This window comes from Drosophila subobscura, chromosome O (genome assembly GCF_008121235.1).
Source record: "Drosophila subobscura isolate 14011-0131.10 chromosome O, UCBerk_Dsub_1.0, whole genome shotgun sequence".
Lineage (NCBI taxonomy): Eukaryota > Metazoa > Arthropoda > Insecta > Diptera > Drosophilidae > Drosophila > Drosophila subobscura.
Window position 1 is genome coordinate 26,841,376 of NC_048533.1, and position 25,100 is coordinate 26,866,475.

Genomic DNA, 25,100 nt, shown 5'->3' on the forward strand with positions numbered 1-25,100 from the left:
AAAAGAGACAAAGGGATGGCATAAATCTTGCAGCAGATAACATTGTGATCTTACAGGTCGAGTGAAGGGCCATGAATCCATTCAGCTGCTTGTTCTTGTCAGTCTTGAGGACCATGTACATCTGGTTGGTGGTGGATGAGATGGGGAAGGGTATCTTGTCGCCGCAGAAGCGTCCCAGCACCGAGCTGGCCTCGGACTCGCCATCGTAGATGGCTACGTTGTCGTAGGTGCATTCCTGTCGTAGCGAGGGATTCCAATTAACGGGTTGCTCTCTCTATTGGCAGATATGTGGCACTCACCTGATGGGACTCAATATTAAACTCGTTGAATATCAGCTTGATGCGATGCCCCGGCGTGGTTATAAAGTGCCACACACAGTCCGCGTTGGGGGGATACGAGTCCGGATAGTTGGGACTGTAGATGGTGCCGAAGGAGGCGGATATCTCGTACTTGCACTCCCCCTCCTTGCAGTCGTGTCCGTTCTCGTGCAGCGAGTATCCGTTGTGGCAGAGGCACATGTAGGAGCCAATGGTGTTCCGGCACTCGTGCTGGCACCCGCCATTGTTCACGGCACACTCGTCGATGTCCGTGAAGAACACGGCAGCAAAGCCGGACCGCTGTATGGACTTGTCCGAATGGAACTCCACGCGCAGTGCATTGCTGTCGGAAGTGGCCGTGGGTGGGATGGCGCTGCCGCAGTAGGTGCCAATGCGCTTCAGGCGATTCTCGGTGAGCTTGGAGTAGATAGTCACCGAATCGTATCCGCAGTCTGACTGCTGGGCCGCAGTGCCCTCCAGGTCGAAATGGGTAAAGTTCAGCGAGATTTTGTGCTTTGGCGGCGCCACTATCTCCCAGATGCACTCCTTCAGTATGGGATACATTTCGGGGAACGAGGGCGAGTTGATGGTTCCGTTCGGATAGTCGATGACACCGCCGCAGGCATCTGGAATGAAGAGAGCGGAATGCAGATAAGCTCATTAGAGGCACAAACCGATGACAATGGCTGTCTGGGACCCACCTTCGCAGTGCTTCTTGTCGCTGTGCAGCTCGAAACCGATGTGGCAGCCGCACTCGTAGCCTCCCAGCGTGTTGATGCACTCGTGCTCGCATCCATGGTTCTGTGTCTCGCACTCGTCCACCTCCTTCATGAACACGGCCGAGAAGCCCGCCTTCTGCACCGATGTGTCCGACACGAATTTCACGTACATCGAATTGCCACTTGACCTGAAAGCGAAGCCGAACAAAGCAAAGTTGGTTTCAATGGAACAACGATGGAGCTGGGCTTAATGTTGGGTGAACTCGAGTAGTGAGGAATAGGGAGTACGGAGTAGGGGTGGATGAACGAGGGCACTTACTTCATGTTTGGCGGTGGCTTGTAGCCGCAGAAAACGCCAATTACTTGCGAATCTTGTGAAGGACCATCGCGTACCTCGACATAGTCATAGACACAGCTGTCATGGTTCTCCACCTCGAACGACTGGAATTTCAGCGCCACTTGATAGCCCTTGGGCACTGTTATATTCCACACGCATTCCTTGTTCGGCAGATAGTCCAGCGGATAGTTGGGCGACTCCAGCCGCCCCTCGGCATCGTCCACCGACAACTCGCCGCCGCACACAACTAGAGCAACGTCAGTGTCATCAGTTTGGTCAGAGTGAACTCGATTAGCCTCTTCTTTCTCTTCCCTACTCACCATCGAACTCTGCCTTGAAGCCGCGATAGCCCTCGCTGCGGTGGGAGTTGACATAGGTGAGGAGCATGCGACTGGAAACGGTGCGAATTTCATCCTTGGCCACCTTGCCGCAGAAGCGACCGATGAGTGGGGACTTGACATAGTAGCCATCTCGTATCTCCAAGTAGTCCGTTTCGCAGTTGTTCGACTTGAAGATGTTCTAAGAGGAAGACAATAGAAAAATACTTATTTTCCCCCGCTTATGTTGGATGCAAGAATTATCCTACCATATTCTCCAGATTGAGGACGACACGTTCGCCATGCGTGGCTGTTATCCGCCACTCGCAGTGCTCCGTCTCGTTGGTCAGTGCTCCAGCTGTGTAGTAAGAGGGCGTGGCAAAGATGCCCGTGCTCTCCTGGAAGGTGCGACCGCACTTGGGACACCTGTAGAGCAGATTTGCCTGGGAAATGTCACCCAGGCTGAGGCGCAGCCGCTGACCGATCTCGGGCCGCTTGCGACCCTTCATCTCGATGGGCAGAATGGTGTCCAGATAGGTGCCCTTCGAGAAGGTGTTCCTGGCATAGTGCATAATGGAATCATAATCATAGGCCATGCCCAGCGAATCCACTTCATCCGGTGACAGCATGTTGAAATTGTAGTCCTGACCCTTCATTATGTTGTTGTGTTCGATCACCACATGCTTCTCCCTGTCGGGGCGAGTGTGCTCGTGCCAGAAGCCCACCACATGACCCAGTTCGTGCACCACAATGCCAAACTTGTCGCAGTTTCTACCAATGGAGATGGCCTGAGCGCCATTACCGCGTTTACCCACAAACGAGCAGCAGCTGCAAGAGCATGATACGATTACTTAAGCCATGTCTCCTTGAGGAATGGATCCCCGAAACTCACCCGCAGCTGCGCACCGTAAACACAATATAGTTGGGATGTATCTCTGGGTTGCGTTCCACAAACTTGATGCACGTGGAGTTCTCCCAGTGTCGCATGGCCTGCTTGAAGAGTGCCTTGTGCAGGCCGCTGAAGTTGCCATCGATCTCATAGGGGATGACGCCGTAGTCCCAGATGCGCTCCTTTTTGGCGGTGACAGCACGGGCAACGCGATGACGTTGCTGCAGCTCCTCATCATCCTCCTTCTGGCTGAACGGACTGCTGAATGATGATGATGGAGAGGAGAGTGAGTGGAAGAGATGCGTTATATTTTGGCTGGCAAAAGTTTTCACGTGGCGTATGCGTAATTTTAATTGCCAACAGCTTTCCATGCATTTTTCCCTGTTGTTTTTGGACTCAACTTCTGCCACGCGAGTTTCTATTAAAATTCATAACTTTTCACATGCACTAACACACACAATGAGCACGGCTCTTTGGGTGTGTCTGTGTGGTGGAGGGAGGGGAGTTGCCAAAATGGCTGCTGTTTGTTTAAAGTTTATGCCCAAAAAAAACCACTGAATGAAAATGGCCAGCAATTTACAGTGGGCCAGGAAATGGCAGCGGAAACGGATGTGGCGGTGGCGTAGGCGGTGGCAGTGGCTGCCATGGCGGAGGGACGAATTCAAAAACTTACTCCGCTTTTGGTAAATCCATTTCAAGCGTGGCCTGCCGCTGCCCCTCCACAGCAGCCTTGGGAATCACGGCCTGTGCCGATTGATTAAATCCAGGCAGGGCATGATGCACGTTTTGAGGAGGAGTCTGGCCTCGCCGGCGATGCTGACGGTGCGAACGGTGCTTCTTATGATGATGACTCTGGTGGTGGTGCTGGCGCTGCTGCTGCCGATGATGTCCCTTGCCCAGTGGCCGGTTGAGTTCGTCGCGCAAACGCTGCACTTTTGTTTCATATTCCGAGTGATGGTTGGTGCGTCTGAGGTCAATTGGATAGAATATATAGGATCTAGGGAGTCTCCACGAGCTGCCTCTACTTACCGCTGCTTGGGTCCACGTCTGTGTCGCCGTCGGACCACTCCGCGGGCATGCAGAAAGTCCACCTCATCGTCCAGCTGCATGCCATTGCCCCCCGCATTGCTGTAGACATTGGGCAGCGTGGAGCGTTGCTCGGGCAGGGAGGTGGGCAGAATGTGTGTCTGGCGCCGCTCGGCCACAAAATTGTTACCCGAATCATCTTCGATGTCCTTGTTATCCGACTGAATCTTGCGGGCATCCACATTGCGGTGCAGAGTTGTCTGCGTCTTGTTGGTGGCCTTCAGGCTCATCTCGGCCAGCGTCAGTCTGGCTGGCTTCAGTCCGCTGCTCTGTCGTTGTTCGGGCGGCGAGATGACCTCGTTCTTGTAGCTGGCGGGCTGAGCAAAGTCGGAGGGGGACTCTGACCCGGGCTTCACCGGTTCATTGGCACTCTGCTGGCGATGGAGGGTGGAATTCGATGAGTAAATCACCTGCAGGATATTAGGTATTCCGGTACGAACCTGTGCCTGTCCCTGTCCTGCCGTGAGGTTCACCGGAACCATGCTCGGGAGCTTGGTCTTCTTGCGTATGATGTCGGTGAGTCCCTCCTCCTCTACCTGCAGACCCTCGTGATATACCTCCTGCTTGAGCTTCTCCAGATCCAACTGAAAGGTGGCATTGTATTTGATAGGGACTGGAACTGAGACTGCAGCTGGAGCTGGTCCTGGATCAGGTGCATCGGCCAATAGCTGCTCCACCTCCTCCCGCTCCTGTTCCTCGTCGTCGATGGGTGTGTGGGCCACCACAGGACCCGAATCACCATCGGGCAGTGCAATATCCCCCATGAAACCACCTGCAACGGCACAGATAAGCATATTCGTGAGAGCTCGCTTTAAATTACGGGAATTATTTTTTTATCCGGCTACTTTAACGCAGCTTCCATAAATTGCAAATCGTTTTTAATTATAAGCAAAAGGCGGAAAGCGTATACATTTTTATTTTAATTGAAATTTCATGTGGTTCTGTCGGCGCTCAGTCGTGTGCAGCCGGTTGGGTGGCCGGTTGGTTCGGCAGCAACTACGATAACAGTTAACAAGCAAAATATGAAACTGTTGCCCTGCCGGCCTGCCTCAGACATGTTAAACAAAATTAATTAAGTGCGTTTGCACATTGCAAAAAAAAAATACAAATAATTCATGGAATTAAAAGAGATGCACATTAAAAGATAAATACAAATTCAGACCGAATTCAAGAGACTCTTTCAGTTGTCTACAACATCAGATATAAGTGGTATCCATACAAGTCAAGAGAGAGAAGTTCCTACTAACTAACAAAGATAGATGGTGTATAGATAGCACTCTAAACTCCTCTGAAACAACCCACACACAAACACTTCAATGTTTAGTTTAGCATTTGCAACCAAAACAAAAAGTTGACACAAATACGATTTAAGGATGGAGTTGAGAAACCTATTTGCTTATGAAGTCTGTCTGAGTGCAGATGCTTCTGGCTGGTTGGTCTGGCCTGGCTGGCTGGCTGGCCTGAGAGCAGGGCTTAATTTAAACATAAATAAAAAAAAAATCCATTCATGCTACTATTTACACGGCGGGCACAGTGAAGTCTGCTCAAGTGGATACCGGCTCGACCCGGCCAGGGTATGATAGGGCGGCGTTGGTGTTTACGCTTTTTGACTTCTGAAGGCCGCTCAACGTGTCCCACATTTCGGCATTGCCATTCCCAGCTGCACTCGCATCCGCCTACCATCCGCCCCCACGCTGTGCCAGTTGCCATCTCAGACGGAGTCGAAATGCTGACTGGGACTCCTGCTCGAATCATCTGAGATGCAGATGTCGATGCCGATGCCGATGTGGTACAAGCTGGCAATTTGATTATCGCAAATGCTGTCGCACACGACCAATAATCTTTTAGCTTCCAACTGCCTCACGGCCAGGAGCTGGGCCAACTTGTAACTTAACTGGGTCAGTGCGTGTGGGAGAGCCAAGCCAAGCCATAAAACTACTGACACCAGCTACGCATGCCAATTGACTCGATATCCCAGAGGGCAATCGCAGATAAAATATTGAATTTGTGCTGCACTCGAACATCATTGAGACTGGAATCCAAATGTTAGCAAGAAGACTGCCAGGCAGTGCAGCAGGAGAAGAAAATTACAATTTCGTTTTCCTAAGTGGTAATTGGAAAGTGCGACAACATCCAGAGATGAAGTCACAAAATACGATTTTTGAAAGATTTTATTGGATCAATTGCTTTTGGCATAATCTACTGATTATATCCCTGCTTGTGCTCAAAGAAATCCTTTCATTGCTTCAGTTTTGTGCTCACTGTAGCAGCACCCGTATGCATGGCAACTGGTTATTCGTGTTGGTTCTGGGAAATGTTTCCCTTTGCCTTGCAGCTGCGTGCTGTTTTGTGGAAATAGCAAATTACATATTTATCAAGCTGCTAACGTTTTTTGATTAAGTTCCGGAAAGTGCAACACTGCATGCCAATCATTGTGCACAATCACACAGACACATTGAGAGAGAAGCTGGGAAAAAATGAACACCAGACCACAGTTTGCTTTGCTTTGCTCCAATCAATGTCAATCATACGCACCGTAACCGAACTGTGATTGCTGCCAGTGGCATTGGCACTGTCACTGCACTCAAGGTACAGGAAACGGAACCTGAGGTTGATATATGAAAATCCATATTGAGCTGCGTATGTGGGATGACAAGACAGCACCTGCAAGACTGCAGCCCCCTATCCGCATCCAAACACCCACAAAATAACAAGTTGGGGCGGGGGTTGCAATGAGGCAATTCCAATCAGAACGTGGAGTCACAGATCAGAATGCATTAATTTGAGCAACCGTCAGAGTTCAGCTGTCGCCTGGCATGGGGATCTGTGCAGAGGTTGTGTGATGAATCATAAATGCATTCCTTGTAGCTTTCAACCCGCATGTAGAATACAATACCAAACAGAATACTCATCATCCTACTCTGAGCTTTGGGTTACACAATATGCTAGCCCATACACGTGTACCATTAAGATCTTTCTGTACTACTAGCATATTCTCTAAGCACATCCATCTCCCCGCGTCAGAACGATTCTCTCTATTCTGTACCTTTGTTTTTGCTGCCATTGCAAGTGTCGACTTTGAAAACACATCTTGTTTACATTTGATTTGCAGTCAAACAAATTTCTAGAATTGCTCAAATATTTACATATTTACATGCGAGTGCATGTGTGTCTGTGTGTGTTTACAATCTGAAAATCTGTACAGCATTGCGAGCACGTGTGCTCTGTGCCGTTGTGGATTAAAAATACATACCCACATGTGTCTATATATGTATGTATGTATAAGTATGCGTTGCTGGTGGTACCCGTGCATACATGAAATTTAAATTTAAAACACAGCTACTCGCGCACGCCCCACATGCTGTATGATTGATTTGTATGTACATTCACATCATGAAGGGGAGACTGAACATAAAGCCAAAGAGTTGCCAGAGTTAAACTTAGGTCCGGGCCAAAAGGCACACAAGCAAAACACGCTTCCAGTTGCCATTTAATCCCGCTAACACTAGCTAGCAAATATGAACGTGGACCTGAGTGGGAGCTGCAAGTGGGTGTCTACAAATGAAAAAAAAAGAAAAGTATGAAAAGTGGCAGCAATAAAAAGACGATGCACTCTGCGAAGCACAGCAGGCGAGAAAACTTGCCGCATAATGCGTCACGAAGCTGGTGGAGGGGCGAGAGCATGTCTCGTCCATGGCTAAGCGAGGATTTTCCACCCACTTGAAGTGCTGGCAGCCCGGGCAAACGAGACCAGAAGTAGAACAAGCAATGGAAATGGAAACGGAAACCATCCAATGTGCGTAGCACAAACAGTTCACGTCGCAGTCCGTCTGCAATTTCATTACATTTACGTTAAATGCCTTTGGCTGTCCTGTCCGGCTGCCCAGTCTGACTGCCCGTCCACGGCTGACTGGCAGACAAACAGTTCGCACAAGTGAAAGTAATTAAATTTTTGAGCGTCGCCTCCTCCACAGTCTCCACAGCATCATGTCCCACCACGTCAATGCTCTCCCCGTTCTTACCACTTGGCTCACATCATTCACACTAACGAACTGACGCACAGAACGTGCCATTTTAGAATGAGAACTGGTTAGGTATCCATTCGGGTGCGAGACCAAGTCCAGTAGCGTACCCTTTTATGGCGGCCACAAAAATGTTCAACACATTTGCCTTGTTGCAGTTGCCACTTTATCCCGAGCCCCATTTCCGCTTTCGAGCCATGTGGCGTATGCGTAATGTGGCAACAAGGGCTGTCCTGCCCACTTTATGAGCATCCCTCCTCCTCCTCCTCCTCCTCCTGTACAGGCAGACTGTTCCGCTGTGGGTTTAATTAAAAATAAAACCACTCCTTTCCAACCTCCTTTGGCACTACTGATTACTCGCTTTGGGCCACGCTTTATACGTGTGATACAACAAAAACAGCACAAAACAACACAACAGTTGCCACACTTTACGCATCAGAAGAGCCGGCAGGCAGCCTCCGTCCATTTTGTGGGTCAAAAGCAAATAATTGAAGGGAGCTGGCCGTCGAGCTACCGTCAACTGATTGCCATTGTCCAGTCGGGTCATTCGGATACGGCCTCCTCGTTCACCTTTTTTTCTCCGTGTGTTTGTTTCGTTTCTTTTTGTGTTATTTATGGCTTTGGCGCTCTGTGGAGACTGTCAATACTCTGCGGCCTCTGTCATAAAATAAAATGAATGTGCTCAAATAAAACACAAGCGATTAAACAACCCAATGTCTCTCTGGCAAAAAAGAGTTTCGATATAACATTGCCAGAGGATCCGAAATAAACTGCTAATTGGCTAAAACAACTCATGTGCTGGATCTCTGGGAGTTGTTCAATTCAATTAAGGTTTTTTGTTTTCATGTGGTAGCAGAATGTTCACTTAGCTCATTTGTAAAACATTCTCTAACTGCGCGACTTAATTTAAGCAAAACAAGTCAAAAACACAAGTGATTAGCTATATTATAACTGGAAAGGTGAAAGCAGGCGTGCAAACTGCAAATAAATGGAACGGAAATTAACAATGACTCAAATTAGTCTCTCGAACAACACAAAAGATTAAGTAAACAAAGCAAATTTAATTAAGTCCTTCTGTGAATTAAGCTCAATTTCTGTTTTCTCTGAGGTAATTATTAAACATAAATAAACATCATTAAATCCGTTTGTAAATACAGGTTTCATGTCTAGTTATGTATTACATAAACGTACATGTACAAAAAACTTAAATTGTTATTTTTTTGAAATTATTTATTGAACATAAATTGTGTATTCAATATTCGTTTCAATTTTTAATGTAATTTTGTATACATCCTCTCGTATGTACTCTCTTATGTAGAAACGAATATTCAAATGCAGTTGCTGTGGAGGTAATTATTCATATTAGTTCGCATAATGCCAGAGATACATATGGGTAGCATCATGACCCAGTGTAAGTAGACTTAGCCTTGGCTGACTGACGTTGACCCGACTGGCTAACCCTTTTGGCCTTTAAATCCCTGCCAGCAATCTGAATATGTATGGATGTAATTATGCATAAGCTTCTACTCGTTGGGTGGTGTGTTCCGAGCGAATTGAGGGCGGAAATGCATATGCATATCGCAATGGCCCCCATTACAGCATCTTTGTGTCTTTCTGTATGCATGTGTGTGAGTGTGTGTAGCAGGATATGTATATGTGTGCTGGACATCCTCTACCTCTTATTCATGTATGTTTCTGTGTATTAATTACCATAGCCATAACAATGAAATTCAATTTGCAGGCTTCGCCCCGCGGACAGCTTAAATGGGCGGACATCCACAGATGTATGTTTGTATGATGACGAGAATTATGTTTTGATAAGCGGTCGCAGGGGAAATCGCCGGCAGACGGATGTGTACACGGAGACAGGCGTTGGCCAAAATTAAAGATGAAATCAAAGCAAATAGAGGCAGGCAAATAAACCACACAGACATAGCGAGGAGAGTGGCACACTCAAATGGAGACAGAACGGAACGGAAGGAAGGATATATATGGCTGGCAGAAACTAATCCGACGGCAGCAGAGCAACCAAGAAGACCTCAACCATTAGCTATACTCGGACTCCAAATCCCAACGACTGGCCAGAGACATCAGACAGAAGCAGCAGCGGCAGCGACAGTAGTTCCGGGTTTTTCGGTACGAATAGTAAAGATGGCCACGATGGCGGCTATGGCTATGGCGATGGCGATGGATTTGACGAGTGACCCAGGAAGTGATTTTTGTTTTGTGCTCGATGTAGGCTTTGGCTTTGTTTACTTTTTATGAACGGTGGCAGGCGAGTGTGTGTATGTGTGTGGGGGGGATTTTGTTTGCTTATTTATACCTACTCGTATGTTTATAGATGAAGAGGACGAGAAAACGCTTTTCTGTCTAGAGGGTTTGAAGAGAACACCAGAAACACTGGAAATGGGAGGCAGTTGAGGGTCACGCATCGAAGGGGTGTCAAATGATAGCACAAAATCGAATCAACTACAGAGATATGTATTTGAAAATTTCCTGCAATGCAGATGGAATAAGCGGATGGGTCTACCCCCACCAATAATGAAATGAAAGAGATTCCTGAATGGTGTGCAATTGGAGAGGAAAGGCAAATTAAAGATAAATACCCAATCCTCTACACACTAAACGGGTACGCGTACAGTCTGTCTGCATTCACCACATGCATCAATCAATTGAAAGAGCTCCTATATCACTCCCAGATCTGAAATGTTTTGTGCCAGGCACTGCCGCCACACAGAATCCCGTCAATAGCCCAGACTAGGCTTATAAAGCCACTGAGGCTTATATTCATGTGCGCTTGAGTTTGTCTGTGTGCTAGTCCGTTCATGCCCATGGCCAAAGCTCCATTCCCACTTCCGTTAGCAGACCAAATCGCAGATAGGACTTGAGGGCAAACAATAGATGGCCAATGTTTGAGTTCCCGTACCAGATTTATGATGGACAACTTCGTCGAAATATTTATGCAGCTGCAGCTGTGTGTGGCGCAGCTCTCCTGGCTTTCCCTCACCATCCCCACAGCAACCACTTTGCACCTACGGCACAAATATAGAAACTATTTTCCATTGCGTCCCACAAAAAGACAAAACAGCTCGGAATCTGCACTGCCGCTTTTTGCACAAAGCGTTTTTAGAAAAACTTTTGCCACAGCATCGCGGGTTAAAAAAATATATTTTGTTTTTGCGCGTTGTTTTATTTTCAATTTGAAATGGGGCTGAAAACATTTCCCACTGCTTGCAGCAATTTTCGTGTGATGTGTGAACATATCAGCCTGTGCATATGATGTGTACATGCATTTGTACATACCTACATATGTACATATGTTCATATTCATGACTAGGAACAGCTACTGGGAGCACACCTACTCAAGTTTCGGTGGCACTTCATTACGAGTCGGGTTCAATAAACTCTCGATGCACAATACAGCCACTGCTCACCCAGTCCATGCGTACATTCATTGACAGCGCCATGGCAACAGAGAGCTACCATTCCCGGCATTTGCAGTTCCATCTGATAATTGTGCCATCAGAAGAGATGCAAAGACTGCCTGCCAATGTCTGTCTGTCCCGGGTTTATTTTTGTCAATCACTTTTCGCAAAAAAACAAATAAAACGAAATTAAATTGAGGCATTTCGGGGGAGCAGGACCAAAAGCATTCCAGGGCAGGAATTCATAATATTTAAAGAAAAATGTTTAAATGCTGGAAATGAACAGTGAACCGGAGAAGCAGTTGAAGGGCCAGCACCGTAATTGAAATCCATTTTCTAAACGAACTCTCAATTATTTCTCATTTAACGGAGCAAAATTATTTGTAAGCAACGAGTATTGTAGGTTTTTACTATTTTTAATTGGTTCTCCTGCCACTCTGTATACATGTAAGCAATCATGCTATCTGAATGTATGTATTTCAATAAAGAAAATAAAGCAACACAAAAAGAGAAAACATGGCACTGAAGTGCTGCAAATGAAGCTGGATGCATGCTTCAGTGGATATGGAATTTATGTTGCTTGCCATATACATATGTGCATGAATCCCATATTGAATTTCTTTTGGAATTTATTTTGCATTTGCTTTAAAAAAATAGAGCCAAGAATGCATTCAATTTGTCTTGCTGTTCATGCTGAAAACAGACCAAAAATCAGAACGCAACTACTACTTGTAAGAAATGGTACACAGTAGAGAGAAAGATTTATAAATTGTGGTTTAGTTCTGGTCTGGTGAATGCCATTTACATATGCATATCCAGACGCTGTTATCCTTTTTCACCCTTCAGTTGCAATTTGGATTTGGGACAGCAGATTGTTGGCTGAACAATTAAAAAAACATTTGCAAATTTAAAATGCGATTTGCATAAATTACGGCACAGCCCACAGCTGCAGGGGATCCCACAGACACAAACAAATGTACATATGTACACAGACATACTATGTATACACGTTCATGAGTGGGATATAAATATGGCTGTACAAATGTGTATTTATGTGATTTTGTGTGAGTTGGCTCCACCCCCTGAGGGTGGCCAAATCATAAGCTTCGTTTTGTGGCATTATCTGAGCAGCTTTCGAGCTTGTTTGCTCCGCTTGCTTATTTATGCCAATTTGCATAAACAATGATTGCAGCTGAACAGACAGCAGCACGATAACAAGTTCTGGCTAACAGGTTGCCCAGACACATCTACATATATACACGCAATAAGAAGATATGGTACGTGCACTGGTATTGGTGGGGTTGCATGCAGCATAGCGCCAAGAAGTATGCAGCAAAAAGTTACGGAATGCAGCTGAGCTGAGCCATTACCCCGGAAGGATGCGATGCCGTTTGGTAACTATGTTGCCACTGGCTGCCACAGGGCGCCACTGGCTGCTGCCCTTACATGTGCGTAAGCCCCAGCCCCTCGCCAATGCGCTCTGCCCCACCCGCAACACTTGTTCATGCATGTGTGTGTGAGGGCTCTGCTCTGTCATTCTTGCTGGCATTAATTAATTATGCAAACAGTTTAAATGCAAGTTTATTTTATTTACACATGTTTCTGCCGGTTTGCATGCGGGGCACAATAGAGCTGGGAACACAAAGAGAGGAGAGAGAGAGCAGCCAGGGAATGTCATTTCAATAAATGCAACTAAAATGTTGCCAAACAAACTGGTCGAACACGCCTGCTGCAATTCTGTGTTTTGTCTGTGCAATAAATTTCATGTGAAAATTTATATAAATTGCGGTCACTGTCGCAGGAGGCGGAGTCCCAGCAGTGCAGTGGTTGGAAAATTCTATCTTCAAAGCGGAACAACAAGTGCAGTCAATGGCAAGGAAAGTCTCCTCCAGCAGTTCATCCTTTGAGTGGGTGAGAAGAAACAGCTGCTTCTTACTTTTAGCACTGGCACTTCCGATTTGCTAACATTTCCGGCGTCTGCTTTTTCATCACAAGTTAACTTTAGTTTTGTTTCTGTTGCCTGAAGGCCAACAAGATTCTCTTCTTGCTCCACGTGAAAAGCATAGCCGAGAGCACATCAAGACCGAGATGAAGCTTACAAACAAAATAAATGATGATGGAGTTTTATTGCATATTTTCCGGCTTAATGTGAACGAGCTTCAACAGTTGCGAATATTTTAGCTCTCCACAAATTAATTGGAATTAAAATGAAAGCCTTTTGTTTGCCACGAATATCCGGAAATTAATTGAATTTATGTATATATTTATACACGTAAAATAAAGTTATTCATTATATAGCTGCGGTTTTTAATTAAGAGCATGCAAAGTTCTCTTCACGAAAAGTTTTTATGCTCGGCCTCACCCCTGCCTCGTTCAGCGCTGTCTCGTTCTGCGGCTTTGTAAGCTGATCCTGTTGGCTCTTTTGCGGTAAGCATCCCAACAATTTTCGCCTGCTCCACCCCACCCAATATCCTCGCTAGTGCTCCCCCTCAGACAGTCTGCCCCTCGCAGTGGCAACAAACTAACTCAATCCGTCTGCACACAATGCCGCTAAAAGTGCGAATTGTAAATAGTTTCAGGCATCAGGCCCTGGCTCAGGCTCTGGCTTTGGCTCATGGCCTAGGGATGGACTCAGCGGCAGTGCAGCTGGGCACGAAATCTTATGTATATATACGAATCAAAACGGTGGATTATGCCGCTGGATTATGGTTGGATAAACGGTGCTTTATATGTGGATTTGTAGTTTCTTTGTGTGTAAGCTTTTTCTTTACATTTCTCCGTTTCTTTCATGCTGGCAATGGGACGCACACAAGCTACAGCTGGGCACGAAATACGACAACTTGGGTGATGATGCATTTATACAGTATAAAAACTGCGAAATATGGAGGGATTTATGTATTTCCCTTTTTTGTAAGTTTGTTTATCTTCGGCATGAATTCACAGAAATAGATTTAGCATCCTATTTACAGGAAAAAAATGCTGCATATTGTGATTGCACTGTTTATTATTTTTAAGCATTTGTTTATACTTTAACTTTTTCTCACAAAGATTCACGACCAACTGGGAAAGTAGACTTTTTATCTTTACTCTGGGGTCTCATCATCATAAGTTCTATTGATATATGTGGTTCCTGAGTTATGTTGCGTGCGATGCTTTCAACTGAAAGTTGGCCCCATCTCTACCTGTACCATCCCGGGACTCTGATGTCTCTGTCCCTGTGCTGTGCTATGCATGCAATGCCTTCCAAGTGCCTTTTTATTTCAATGCGCGAGAGAGTTAACGGCAATGAGAGGCGGCGTTAGTTTGTTGCCTTTCAACCGAGCCCGTGTCGAGCCACTGCCACGCAGCCAGAGCTCTATCAATGTGGTTTCCCCTTTCTCTCCCACTCTCCCCATCTGTATGTGTGTGTGCCAGTGTGAGTTTTGGTGGGGGGGAAATTATTTGCAGTCACTTGGGCAGGTTGTTTGACTTGGAGTGCACGATGCCTTCCAGGCCACTTGAAGCCAACGCCATCGTCATCGCTGCCAGTCCACTGGCTGACATTTTGGTGGCTCTGTCTTGACGGTGGTTATTGTGATGCTGTTGTCGTCATTACTGTCGGCAGCTTTGCCTAGTTGTCTGGTCTGAGTCCTGGGGCACTTGGAGGGTCGCGTGGTGCACCATTTTCACATTTGCAGTGCCATTTGCGGTTTGATTTCTTGTGTGCGACCACAGTCACGCCTCCCTGCGTGCACAGCTTCCTGCACTACCATCGCTTTGTTCTGCTCTTCCCGATTCTCCTCTGGGTTGTCCCCATCGAAACCCTTTGATAGAACTTTTGTGCGTTTGGTGTATGCAAATTAATTAGCGACAACTGCACAGGACTCTCGCTTTGAGACACTAAATTTCTTAAGGTGTGTGCCAGCACGTTATGTTGCAGGAATCTCTATGCCAGTGCGGCTTTGTGGCGTACTTATGGGAACCAGAACATTCAAAGTCCTTAATTAACTTTCGAACATTTACCAAATGAAGCCTAACTGTTTTCAGAAATTGTTTTGGGGAATGTGAGAGTAAAGCAGAGCAAGTAGGGGTGAAACCCATGGGATGCTCATGTATGCATTGCACAGCACATTTTTGGCAAATTAAATTCTCGAGTTTCAAATTGCGCCAACTTCAATTGAACGTTGATTAGCTACCAATTTCTCCTTGAAACCCCACGCCGCACCGTTAATTTGATCCCACTTCAGAATTCAATTACTCTGCTTTGTGCGGGGCAAAACCGAAGGAAAAATTGTTTATTTTGCTCTGCCACTCCTACCTCCAAAATGATCCCCCGGGTGACCCTCCTCTCGACCCACTTGGACGTGGCGTGCATTTGCATACATTAAGATGCCATTCATTTGGCTCAGCCAGTGCTGTTGGTGTATCCGTGTGCACTATAAATCGGCTTTGACCCAATTCTCTGTGGGGCAGCACAAAAACGCAAACAGCAAACAATTCATTAATTGTTGGGTCGCCAAAAAACGCGACCGTGTTAAAAAGAGCTCAAAGCAGCTATGATTGATTGTGGAGTTGTGGCGAGTAGGGTGGGCCCTGGCACTCCTCATCTTCCCATCGCTATCGCTTTGCGGCACGTATGCATATTGATGATATATGTGGGGGTGTGACTTATCTGGGAATCGAAAAACCAAGCAAAGACATTCAACTGGACGAAGTCTGCAGAGGCACAATGGGAGAAAATTGCATTTCCCGACTTCAAAATGAAACTTTGAATGCAGCCCGAAAAAACATTAAAATACGCATAAATTAAAAACATAAAAATTTATCGCACATTTTTCGTTTTCACTATGGCAGCATTGTTGTATAAAAGTTTCATTAATGGTTTTCTCTTGGCTGTTGAACTATTAATGGTGTTGTATAAATATTTATTATCTTAAATTGAAATTTGTGTCCATTTCATATTGCCATTACCACAGTCAGCCACTGGAAGGCACATTGCCAATGATGGCTAGGGCGGAAGTCGTTTGCTTTTCAATATACGCATACTTCAAGAGGGGTATTCCGCCCGAGGAATGTATGTACATATATATGTATGTATCTATGTCTTTATGTGGGTTGGTAAGTAGGTTGTGGGGGGTATAACTTTTTGACAATTGATGTGAGCAAATACTTATAGACTCGTCGTACTTCCAGCCAGACAAATTGCAATCGAAAATGGTGCTCCTCGACTCCTGCCCGACCCAGAACCAGAACCAGCAACAGACACGGACATGGACACGGAACAAGAAGACAGCCATTGATACGTCCTTAGCTCCTCAGCTCCTCCAGCCCAGCTCAGCTCAGCTCAACGCATTCGCATTGCTCTCGCAGTCAATTTCCTTATATATTTCTTCTTGGTTTTTTCTTTTTATTATTTCGCCGTGCTTTTTTTTGTGCAAACTCAGGTAAATTCAATTGAATCGAACGGACAGAGAAGGAGGATGGGACTCCTGCCTGGAGGTAGCTGATCTGGTCTGGTTGGAAAAGAAGCGAAAGCTAAGCGCCAAGCATGCCACAATGGCGCTTAATTTTCAACACTGCAACAAGCGACTGATGGTGTACGGGTGGGATCCGAGGGTACTTCATGAGGTGGCTATAAATAATGTCGAGTGTGGGGGAGCACTGCCATGTTTGTGTGTGTGTGTGTGTGTGTGCGTGTGTGGGACTCAAGTTAACAAGACTTTTCGCTTTTACTCAAACTTCCAGGCTAACACAATTTTCAAAGCTTTTGTCTTGGTTGGAGACTCGGTAAGAGGCTTCCCAAAGAATCCCGTATAGGTCCATGGCTTAGAGATTGGCTTATGCCAAAGTAGAGTTTGCACTGAAGCAACGCAAATGCGAAACCATTTCCGTGCCACAGTGAGAGAGAGAGAGAGAGAGAGAGAGAGAGAGATGTGTTGTGTGTCCTACTCACCAGCCTTGCAGGGATCCATGTCAATGTCTTCGGATACCTTTGGTGTCACTTGCAGGCGCATCAGCTGCTCGATGGTGTATTTGCTGTGGTAGGTGCGTCGATTGTTCCGCAAAAGATTCGGATGTGGATGCGAATGTGCCCGGTGCTGCTGTCTATGCTGATGATGCATGGCCCGGAGCTGGTGCTGCTCCTCATCGGAGCCGGATAGCTGATGTGTGTGTGGATGTGAGGCCGATTGGGCATGGGCATGCCTCTCGGCGAGTGCAACGTGATCCGTGGATAGGGGCGGTAGCTCGCCGCTGCCACTGGGCCTGGTGCTCTTGGCATGCGCCGAGATAAGCACCAACAGACCCGTGGCCATCAGCAGGGCAAAGTTCGTGTAGCTCATGGCCGTGCCGTGCCTCCTACGCATCCACAGCGATTCCACGGCTGCCGGCATGGAAGCGGGTCTCTCCTCCTCAGATTTGCTCCCTCTTTTTGTTGCTTTTTTTAACACAATTCGACGGGGGCACTCGGCCTCTTTGCACGTTCTGTGGCTTGTCGCTGAGTGCTGGTTCGGTTGTGCCTATCAGTTTTTACTTAAAACTTCTGCATTTTCGCTTAGCTGAGCACGTGCCTGGCCTGCAATTGAAAAATGACCACAGAATCATTAAACTAAACGCTATAATAATGGTTTCATTCAGCTTTCCATCAGACCTAGTACTATTTTGTATTTCTTTTTGTTGTTGTTATGTTGTTTTACTCGAAAAAGCTCTCAGTGCCGCTGATAACCCTTTGTCCTATCAAATGACACACAATTGTATGAGATAGAGCTCGTTATTGATTTTGTTTGTGCCCTGACCATGAAAGATTTCACGATTTGCTTTTATTGTCTTTGCAATGAAACGGAATTTTTCACACACACAACTCAATGGGTAATTTGAAGCAGAATTTGCATGGAAATATTTCTAGGATTAAACTGTTCAAATGCAGATCAGATGGCAAGCCGAATTGCTATTCCTCGATGTTAGTAGAGTAAAAATAAATATATTCTCGTTGTGCGTTATCTAGCAGTGCTCCACGTTTGCAATTTGAATACTGAGCGAAGGAGAAATGTCATCAAAGTGGATTCATTTGCTCATTCCGAGCCAGACGCTACGGCTGCCATGTGTGCAGCTGCCTGACAATCGAATGCCGAGCAGATTATGCAGCTCCGACCGTGCACATCTCATCCAGATTGAGTGAGATGTTAATGCAACATGCTGCTGTATCTTTTAGACGCCCCATCCCCTGCCCCTGCCCCCGCCCAAGTCGTGCTGTCGGGTTAGACTCATTTCAGGGCAATCAATGCACACCCGGTGTCTGATTTACATACGAGAAAATTGTACAGAATCTCGTCTATGTTGAAAAGTGTGCGTGGATCTAGTATACATCTACGCCTCGGGCCCTCATAAAGGCTGGCGTGTGTGTGTGCGCTCTGCTCCGAAGCTGCCACCAAGCATTTAAAACAAAAGAGGTGTACAATTTCAGCGAAACCATCCGGCAGCTGTGCCATGGAGTCAGGAAGGTACACACATACATAGGTAGGAACTGAAAGGAAAATATACTAGAGAGTAGGCAGGCGTCCAGGTAAATGGCGTCTACCATCAACTTAGCACTCAATTAATTTCATGCCGAAGGATGCGATGGCTGATAGAAGGTGAGTGGCAGGCAGGCAGGCAGGTAGCCACCTTTACAGCCCTGCACAATATCGGGTAATTAAAAATCGCTTAGCTCGAACGCAATCCAGGACCAGGCAATTCACAAAACCTTTTCAATTAACTTGAATGTTGGGCCGTAGCCATTGCCATTGTCATCAGGCTGTTGCTACTGATTTTGCTGCTGCTCCAACAATTGTGGCAATTTCATTAAATCATTTCATTTCCGGCAGCACACATTTACACACACACACACACTTACACACACAAAACAAATCAACGAGTCGGCTGGCTTTTTATGGCAAATTAAGTTGCCTTTTGTGGCAATGTGGCGGCGGGTGGGACACGATTTAGCCAGAAACAGGCTACTAACAAATAAAGCCAAACACCCCGCAGACAATTCAACGGGCAATCCTTGGACAAAAGTTTTCGCAGCCAAACAAAACAGTTGCGGGGCACAGCCCAGAGCCAAAGGAGTGCAACATATTTTCTTAATTTCATTTCCTTTAATTTCACTCCGCACAAATTGCGGGGATCTGAGGGAGGCGACAGGAGTAGGAGAGGCAGCAGCAACAGCAGGACCTAAAGCAGCAGGGGAGCGAGTGAGGGGAAGGTGGAAAGGCAAAAAGGAAAAGCAGCAACAGCCATTTCCATAATCCATGGTAGCATAATTACGTATACGCCGCGTGGGGCCAACTAGCAACAGCAACGACAACGATGCTGGGAAAGTTGATGACGATGCTACTTTCTCATTTAAGCGGAATTAAAAATTCAATTGATAAATTCCAAACTAAATAAGCCAGCGGAAAAGAAGACGAAAAGAAAACAAAGAAAAGTTAAGCGTAATTTCCCATTGTGGGGGCCTGCCCATTCAGATCTCTTTAGCTTTTCCCGTCTTTGGGAGGAAATTGAGAATCGTTGAAAAGTATGTTAATTGATTGAAGCTAAGGTTGCCTGGCCACCATTACCTCTCCCTCTCTTTGGTTCCCGCCGTTAGCCAGCAATTGGACTGCTCTCATCTCTGTCTTTCTATATCTATCTCTATCTCTGTTTCTCTCTCTCTCTCTTATCGCACCCACATGGACTAGATGGAATTATCAGAGCTCTCTGGGTCTGGGTCAATCCACGCTGCGATCTGTGTTCTGGGAACGTAAACAAATAAATGCATAAACGTAAACAAAATAGAAGCATAAACAAATACGATTTCCATTTAATTTACCTACTTATGCTCTTTGGATCTGTTCAAAGTCGAGCCTGAGCGATATTTAATTTGATTTAGATTCAGATTCGAATTTGGATTTGGATTCAGAGCTAAAGTCAGATTCTTTTCGCGCTCTGTGCATAAATGGAGCAGTTAAAAGCTTTTAAATGTCATTTTAAAATGGCACGCGCCATTTACTTTTAGTTTAATTAGATGATAGGAGATAAGCGCGCCAGTCAAGCAGCCAGCAGGATACTCGCATTCTGGCATCCAGGCACACTCCTCCGTGCAGTCAGGGCCATCAATCAGGCTTGTCAAGTGCTCGCAACTTTCCAACTACAAGAGCTGACAATGACAAGCGTCAAGTAGCTGGAGATTCGTTCTTCTCGAGCGGGGGAGGTTCCGGTTCCACCGACAAGTGAGTGGAAACCGAGCTTGGACTAGAAAAACCGAATCGTACTCACACCAATCCATTCATCTATCCAAACAACCACCGTTTTATCACCTCCCCTCCCATGCCATTCCATTCAATCCCAATCCATTCATCTCTCATTTCGCCTTTGAAATTTTTAGTGTTTTACAAGAGCAAATCTTGACAAGACTCCAAAGCGAAACCCATCCCGAGTGTACCCTCCCTTCAACTTCTTTGTTTGCCTAATTTTGATTTGCTCTGTCGCATCCGACAGTTGGCATTTGCAGTTGTAAACTACTCCGGCTAAAGATATGAATTCAAATGAAATTCAAAGGAATGTGTAGCTGGTATTTAAAGAGCAGAACCGATTGAAATGGAGAATATTTGACAAAACTTAAAGAAGTATTCCGCTGTCATCTGGATCTGTTGTGCTTTGAGTTGGTTAATTCATTCTGGACACACTTTTCAAGTTTTCTTATTTGGAGGCTGTCTTTGCATCGAAATGAAATGAATGAAATGGCATGGCTTCAGGCAAACTGCAGAGCGGAGAGGGGTAGCAGGGGATGTAGAAGCGTGCCTCAATTTGGAAACAACTTAATTTCAATTACGAACGCAGAAGAGGCAAGCGTTCCTCTTGCAACGGCAGGACAGCAGTGAAATGCTGTAATGAATCCGATGTTCTGCAGCCTCCATCCGAGACCCTGGTTGGGTCTGGCAGGAGCCGACTTTTATGCGATTTAAAATGCTTTACAAGCGCAAAATGCAACCAAGGCAAGGCGGCTGAACTAACAAACGGACAAACAAACATTGGGACAGACAGACAGACAAAAACACACCGACAGACAGGGGCTAGAGGGCAGGACCACGAGCAGCCCCAGAGGCCAGAACCAGGACGAATCCAAAGCCAGCGGCAAATAATTAAACTTGGCTACCTAGCACCTGTGGCCCCTGTCCAGGGACAGGAGCACCCAACCAAGCAACCACCCAGCCTCCAGCCACCGTTCTGCAAGCTCCAGGTGATTGCAACTGTGGCCGAGTCGGGTCAAAACGACACGAAATGAGTGGGGATGGTGCGGATGAGGGAAAGCTTGCAGAAGGAGTAGGATGAGGAACAAGGCAAGCCCTGATTATTTAGCTGCTCTGCATGTGAATGTAAATAAAGTTCAGCCATAAAATACCTCGCAGACAGATGGGGGGAACCACTGCCACCCACCAGCGGCCGGGCGTCGCATCCTCATTGCCATAATCTGTAACAGAAACCGGGTGATGCAAATAACCACAGGGCCAGATAAGAGCCAAGAGGCCATGAACACCAATGGCCAGCACTGGACTGTTGTAGCTGTGTTCTGCTCACTGTTCATAAAGAATTTGCGATTTATTTATAAACTTGGCTCGCAGCCCCGATTCCGGCTACCGTATCCTGATGGCTGGCCTCTGTACTAAAGTTAAGAAATAATTAATACTAACAACGACAAATGACGACCGGCCTGTGGCCTGGGAATTGGAACGGGGACTGGGACTGGTACTGGGTGGGAGCGGGTGTAGGCCAGAATATGGCCCATTGGGCCGCTGGGATGCGCACCTTTGCATCCTGAATACCCGGCTGCTGCCACGGCTGATGCTGTTGATGATGATGCCCCTGTTGTTTCGGGCCATGAATAACAATTGCCGGGAAGCAGCGCCAGCAAAAATATGGCGGCAAAGATTCCTTTTTATGGTGATTGCGTGGGAAAATTGTCGGCAACGACGAGTCCCAGTCCCAGGACCCAACGCCTGCCAGCCTGGCGATAAAATATGGAAAGGAAAAAAAATATGAGGGAAAACACACACAATGCAAATATGAAAAGCGAGTGAAATCCTTTTAATTTGGCAAATAAAAGTGACGGCAAGGCAACCGTTGTACAAATTTATATGGAAACCCCACAGCGCGCTGACTGCCAGAACGGGATGCCAGAACGAGCATAAAGGACGAGGCACAAAGCGAGAGAATTTTGTGGGGGAATTGGCGACTTAACTTCTGGCATGTAAATGCATGCAAGCGAAAACGATCTGTGGGCAAGAGAGAGAGAGAGAGAGAGAGAGAGAGATGATGTTGGAAAGTGAAAAGTTCGTGGACCAAGTTTAAGTTTGGCCAACTACAAAATGCCAAAACCATGACCAAAGCAATCGAAGCTATTGAACGGTTGAATGGAACTCTTCTAGATGTAGGGCAATTTTTCGGCGTATTAACATTTTTCGAATAAAGTTCGATACGTACTTGGGCGGACACCCACGCTTACAGAAGGTCTTTTATTTGATTTTAAAGGAGATGTCTGCCCATGAGTGATGTGTGAGGCAATATAAATCGGAATATTTAAACATAAATTGAGACTTGTAAATGTAAAGAAAGATGTCTGTACTCGTCACAGAAAATTTCAGACGTAGGAAGTAGAACTCTTAAGATAGGTTAACAATTATTTACATAAATTTGTGTTTATGTCTCGCAATGGAATCTTTTTTTTACATTAACTATGAACTAGAATTAGTGCCGCTCGACGCGCACAGTAATGGGGATGCTACTCCAATTAGGTTTCTTTATCAGAGAAAGCAATAATTATGGGAATAATAATTACCAGAAGAAATATGACAAAAAGTAAAATGATGTACCCCATAAATTGGTCTTGGTTCGGGGCCAAGTAAGTGAAATATAAAATCTGCTTAGACTTTAATTAATTACACATGTTCCAGGAGGGGGGCCAAGAGAGTGCCAGCGTGTGGCTCTGCCAAGACAGGACTCAGCCAAGTGGAAGCGCACTTGTGTCGCACTCACACTAGTACACTGTGGCACTCACACATACACACACGAACAGACAAACACTTGCGACATATCATTAACTTTGCTTTATGGCAACAGAAATTGGGTAAGGGAAAAAATTCAAAGCAGTTCCAGTGGCAGTGGCAGGCGTGGCAAAAGATGAAGTAAAAATACGAAAAGAAATACTCGTAACTCGTGGAGTTTAAGATGATGCTTGTGGGGTGTGGGTGGGGGCTGTCTCTTCAGTATAAGTATCTGCTGAGGATGTGGATGCTACGATGCTTGTAAGGAGCATGGCGACAGCTGTAACGCCTACACAAGAGACCAAGATGCCTACCCCTACAGCTTAAATATATAGAGACTGAGACTCTAATATCCATAAAATAACTCAAATCTTATATACGATTTGTCCCATTGCTGTATCGTGTGCTGGCCACCTTTGAGGTCGTTATGTATTCACCTGATGTTAGCTGCAGTTATCTTCGGCTCCCAGATACTGTGTGGCTCCCCCATTTTTCCCACTCGAGTTTGTCAGTACTTAATTCGCTTTTAATTTTTGTCCTGCTACGACAGCAAAAAAAAGCGAAAATTTCAACATTTCCAGGACAAAAATACAAGAGAATGTGGGGGTCCAGACAAAAAAATAAAAAAACGAGAAGGGACGTGTGAGACGCTTCTTACGCGTCACAACTTTTATACCCGGCACTCAGTACTACATCTGCACTTTAGCGGTTATTTGTCAAATTTTACATTTTTTCTTCATCTGTCATCTACATCAACAACACTACTCACGCCAACACGCTCCTTTAGCTCGCCACCCTCCCCTAGAAACACACACTGCAGAGTCGCGGCAGAGTCAGCGGCAGAGGCAGCGGCAGAGGCAGAGGCAGTGACGTGTCAGGGGCCAGGCCATAAACAGCGCGAAGCAGAGTGTGAATGCTGCGGGACGGGGTGGGTTTGGCTACTGCAAATTAATTTCTTCATTGTGGCTATAATAATGATCCAATCGTATCCCAATTTGGTGATCTGATAGATATGGTCATTCCCTACGGAATGGCGTTTTTAGTTTTCTGCTATCTTCAAAATTGTAGATTTGGGAGGTTTTCGCCCTTTTGCGGCGGCGGAAGGGGGCGTGGCTCATTTTTGAAATACACTTGTAACAGTGTGAGCATACAGAAGTATGGATGCAAAATTTGGTGGCTCTAGCTTTAATGGTGTCTGAGATCCAGGCGCTCAACAAGACGGACGGACAGACGGACAGACGGACAGACGGACAGACAGACAGACAGACATAGACTCGGCTATTGATGCTGATCAAGAATATATATACTTTATGGGGTCGGAAACGTTTCCTTCTGTGCGTTACATACAACCGTTATGTGCACAAATACAATATACCCTATTTACTCTTCGAGTACCGGGTATAATAAGAAACCCAGCAAAAATTTGTTAAGCGCCAGCAGAGTGAAGTGCGTAGAGACGTAGAGACAGAGAGCGTAAAAGAGAACAGAAAAAGAGGAAAAGAATAAGAAAAGGAAGGGGAAAGTATAAGGGAATGGGAACGAAGGGAAGGAAAAATCAAAATGAATTCTATTCAAAGCGTGGCTCTGGCAGAAAATATGAAATGAAATGTTGTCGCTGGGGAGACAGAGAGGAAGAGAAGTACGAGTATTGTCCGGGGCGAGAAGTATTGTTAAGAAATGCATACGCGGGCAATTTTTATTCCTTTCTGCTGTCCTTGGGCTTGTGGGAGTAGGGTGTCGGGTGTGGGATCCGGTGGGGGAGCTGGTGCTGCCACTGCTTAAACACGAAATGCTTAATGGCCAAGTTGCCACAAAATGTTTGCCAGTTGAGGGGACAGACAAGGGCAGCAGTCCAGTGAAGCAAAAATGAAATGCGTTTTCTAGCTCCCAAAGCTCCTTTTCCCACCGTTAGTCCGGGTGTGAGCGGGTTGGGTTGGTGGGTTTATTGGA

General features: G+C 46.0%; 1 protein-coding gene across 4 annotated transcripts in view; it reads right to left on the reverse strand.

Moving 5' to 3' along the window:
* LOC117896630 (dorsal-ventral patterning protein tolloid) overlaps positions 1–25,100 on the reverse strand; it is a 28,072-nt gene that overhangs the window by 1,196 nt on the left and 1,776 nt on the right. For 2 of the 4 annotated variants that reach the window (XM_034805074.1, XM_034805071.1), the window contains exons 2-12: positions 17,045–17,665; positions 4,106–4,437; positions 3,609–4,039; positions 3,253–3,546; positions 2,583–2,840; positions 1,960–2,518; positions 1,694–1,892; positions 1,356–1,620; positions 1,019–1,224; positions 300–943; positions 55–235 (exon numbers count right to left, since the gene is read on the reverse strand). In XM_034805074.1, the coding sequence (XP_034660965.1) occupies positions 55–235; positions 300–943; positions 1,019–1,224; positions 1,356–1,620; positions 1,694–1,892; positions 1,960–2,518; positions 2,583–2,840; positions 3,253–3,546; positions 3,609–4,039; positions 4,106–4,437; positions 17,045–17,483 (3,808 nt within the window). In that variant the 5' untranslated portion in view covers positions 17,484–17,665. The remainder of the gene's footprint in view (positions 1–54; positions 236–299; positions 944–1,018; positions 1,225–1,355; positions 1,621–1,693; positions 1,893–1,959; positions 2,519–2,582; positions 2,841–3,252; positions 3,547–3,608; positions 4,040–4,105; positions 4,438–17,044; positions 17,666–25,100) is intronic. The other 2 variants (XM_034805073.1, XM_034805072.1) reach the window with 2 other exon arrangements.